Source organism: Pelecanus crispus, chromosome 6 (genome assembly GCF_030463565.1).
Source record: "Pelecanus crispus isolate bPelCri1 chromosome 6, bPelCri1.pri, whole genome shotgun sequence".
NCBI classification, from domain to species: Eukaryota; Metazoa; Chordata; class Aves; order Pelecaniformes; family Pelecanidae; genus Pelecanus; species Pelecanus crispus.
In genome coordinates, this window is record NC_134648.1 from 61322963 (window position 1) to 61326233 (window position 3271).

Sequence of the window (3271 nt, forward strand, 5' to 3'; positions counted from 1 at the left end):
GCCATAAATTCCTCCTGACTGGGTGAAGACTGAAGGTGGCCGTTCTGTGCTTAGCCCCGCCGTACTGCAAGCACTTTGCTACTGATTCACAACCCACCCATCCCAAAACCAGCCCCCGCATGTCCGCTCTGTGGACAGTACCTAGGTCTACCTGACCGTGCCCATGAGGTGACACTTCAGCCACCTGCTTCAGGACTTTGCTAGACCTGCTCACACGAGAAGCTTGTGTTCATACTTCGCTTGGCAACAGAAAAAAAAATATTGCTGGCTCCTCCTGGGTCGCTGTGAAGGCGCGTCCGGCCTGACTTACAGCTCACCTGGATGCAGCTGGACCCCCGGTGAACAGGGGGCTCTCCCGCCGCCTCCACCGTGCACGCCCGCAGCACCCGCAGCACCCGCAGCACCCGCGGCGCGGGAGCGCGCGGTCAGGGCTGAGGGGCCCGCAGAAGCCCGGGTGATGCACGCCCCACGGGCCCCGGGGGCGCGGCCCCGGGATGAGACGAGACGGTCTTCCCCGAGGACGCAGGGGCCGTCCCGACCGGGCCGGCGTCGAGCGCGGTCGAAGGCCGCCTCCGCGGCGCGGCCGGGCCGCGCCTTCACACCCCGCCGCGCACCCGCAGTGCCGGGGCCAGCCCGCCCCGCCCCCCCCCGCCGCCTCCTGCGGCCCCGGGGCTCCCCGCGGTGACCCGCATTCCCGGGGGCCCTCGGGGGCCCCCCGCCCCGAGGGGAGACCCGCCCCCTGCGGCGGGGGGCCGGGGCACGGCGGCGGGGGCGCGGAGGCCCCTGGGCCGGGGGGCGGCAGGGCCCCGCGGCTCCCCGCCGCCGCCGCCGCCGCGGCTTCTCGGGCAACAGCTCCCCCTAGCGGCCGGAGCGCCGGCCCGCGCCCCTCCTCCGCCGCGGGGCAGCGCCCGCCGGCCCGCGCCCACCTCGCACCCCGCGCGCGGGCCAGGCCCCGGCCGGCGGGTTCCGGGCCGCGCGCCGCAGGGCGAGGGGCAGCGCGGGGGCCGGGGCCGCGGCCGGCTCCCGTCCCGCCGCCGCGGCGGGAGGATGCGGGCCGCGGCGCGTCCGCGGGTTCGAGCCCCGGGGTGCCCCCGCGGCGGCGGGGCGTGTGGCGGGGCGGGGGCCGTGGCCGGGGGCGCCCGGGCCGGCGGGGCGGGGAGGGGAGAGGGAGGCGCGGGGAGGGCGGCGGCGCGGGCGGCCCGTCCCAGTCACCTGCAGGCGCTGCCGGGACGGCCCCGGCCCCCCCCCCGCTGCCGCTGCCGCTGCCGCTGCCGCTGCCGCTCCGGCGCGGCGCCGGCCCCGCGCTCAGAGCCCGTGCGGGGCCGGGCCGGGACGGGCCGGGACGGGCCGCGGCGGGGGCGGGCTGCGCCTGTTGCATTGTCCTTGGCGGGGCTGTTTGTGAGCGCCCGCCGCTATCTGCGGCCGGGGACCCCGGCGGTGCCCTATCTCGGACTCTCTGCTGGTGCCTGGTAGCGGCTGTTCCCTGCCTCGCTGCACGTCCCTCGCAGCTCCCGCCGGGGCTCTCTCCCCTTTTGTCTGTGTATTTTTAGGTCATTAGAGTGGAGGGGTAGGTAATCCCCAGGCTCAAGTTCCAGAGGGGCGGGTTCTGGCCGGAGGTGGAGTCACTTTTCATTTAAATCCCTGACTATAAAATGGGCTTAAAGAGAAGCGGGATCTCAGCCGTGCTGCACAGACCCCGGCAAGCAGGGTGCGTGAGGGCCCCCAGGCAGCCAGCGCCCTGCAGCACAAGCCGCTGCGATGCTCCACTCCCTTGGCGTTCACACCTTGCAGCTGCTCACCCAGGCGGCCGCCTGCATCCTCCTCTTCCCCCGCTTCCTGCTCACCGCCGTGATGCTCTGGCTCCTGGATTTTCTGTGCATTAGGAAGAAGATGCTGACGATGCCCACGGCGGAGGAGGCGGCCAGCGCCAGCGAGGGGCCGCCCCCCGACGACCCCCCGGTCTGCGTGTCCGACTCCAACCGCATGTTCACGCTGGAGTCGCTGAAGGCCGTGTGGCACGGGCAGAAGCTGGACTTCTTCAAGTCGGCGCACGTGGGCTCCTTAGCCCCCAACCCCGAGGTGATCCAGCTGGACGGGCAGAAGAGGCTCCGCATCCTGGACTTCGCCCGCGGCAAGAGACCCCTCATACTCAACTTCGGCAGCTGCACCTGACCCCCGTTCATGGCCCGCCTGAGGTCCTTCCAGCGCCTGGCCGCGCACTTCGTGGACATTGCCGACTTCCTGCTGGTGTACATCGAAGAAGCACACCCCTCCGACGGCTGGGTCAGCTCGGACGCAGCCTACAACATCCCCAAGCACCAGTGCCTCCAGGACAGGCTGCGGGCAGCTCAGCTGATGAGGGAAGGGGCGCCCGATTGCCCCCTGGCCGTGGACACCATGGACAATGCTTCCAGCGCCGCCTACGGTGCCTACTTCGAGCGGCTCTACATCATCCAGGAGGAGAAGGTGATGTACCAGGGAGGCAGAGGACCAGAGGGCTACAAGATCTCGGAGCTGAGGAGCTGGCTAGACCAGTACAAAACCCGGCTCCAGAGCCCCGGCACGGTGGTCATCCAAGTGTAAAAAGGACCTGGCGAGAAGCGCGGGGGTGGAGAGGCGAGGGGAGGGCGGCAGGGAGGTGGGGAGGGAGAAGGCACCGCGGCGCGGAGGGCAGGAGCTGTCTTCCCCCGGGGACACTCGAAGGAGGCTGCTGTGCGAGCTTTCGAGCAAGATGTGCCATAGTCCTTTCTCTATTCAAATCATGTTGATTTGCCAGCCACGCTCTGTCAATACTGTATTTCCATGTGCGTTTTGTAAATAACTCTCTTTTTTTTTTCCTCCCCCTTTTTTTTTTTTTTTTTTGAGAAGCGTTTACTATTTTTTAAGGAGGCTCTCTTCCTACGGGATCTGTTCCCAGCTGCGTGTGTGCGCGGGTGTGTGTCTGAAAAGTTGTGTACAAGTGCTCCGTGCTGCCTAGCAAGTGCTAACTGGGATTTCTAGTATTTCTTTGTGATGACCGATTTTGAAATGGGTTTCTCTAATGCCAGGAAATCGCGTCTGATGTTGTCAAGTACTAGAACTGCCAATAGCCAGAGCTGAACGGAATGTCCTATTTATGTGGGGGGGTTTTGTAAGACGTTCGTTCACCTTTTTTTTTTTTTTTATGAATTTTTTTAAATAATAAAGGTTGAGTAAACACACGTCTAACCTGGACTGCCTCTCTCTATCCCCAGACCGCTACATTCGCCTCGCCTTTTGCCTACCTCGCAGC

The 3271-nt window shown here is 66.8% G+C and overlaps 1 protein-coding gene across 1 annotated transcript; it reads left to right on the forward strand.

The window, feature by feature from the left end:
* Positions 1–1758: 1758 nt before the first annotated feature.
* DIO3 (iodothyronine deiodinase 3) lies at positions 1759–2583 on the forward strand. The gene has a single exon (XM_075712936.1). The coding sequence runs from the start codon at positions 1759–1761 to the stop codon at positions 2581–2583; it is 825 nt and encodes a 274-aa protein (XP_075569051.1).
* Positions 2584–3271: the final 688 nt, after the last annotated feature.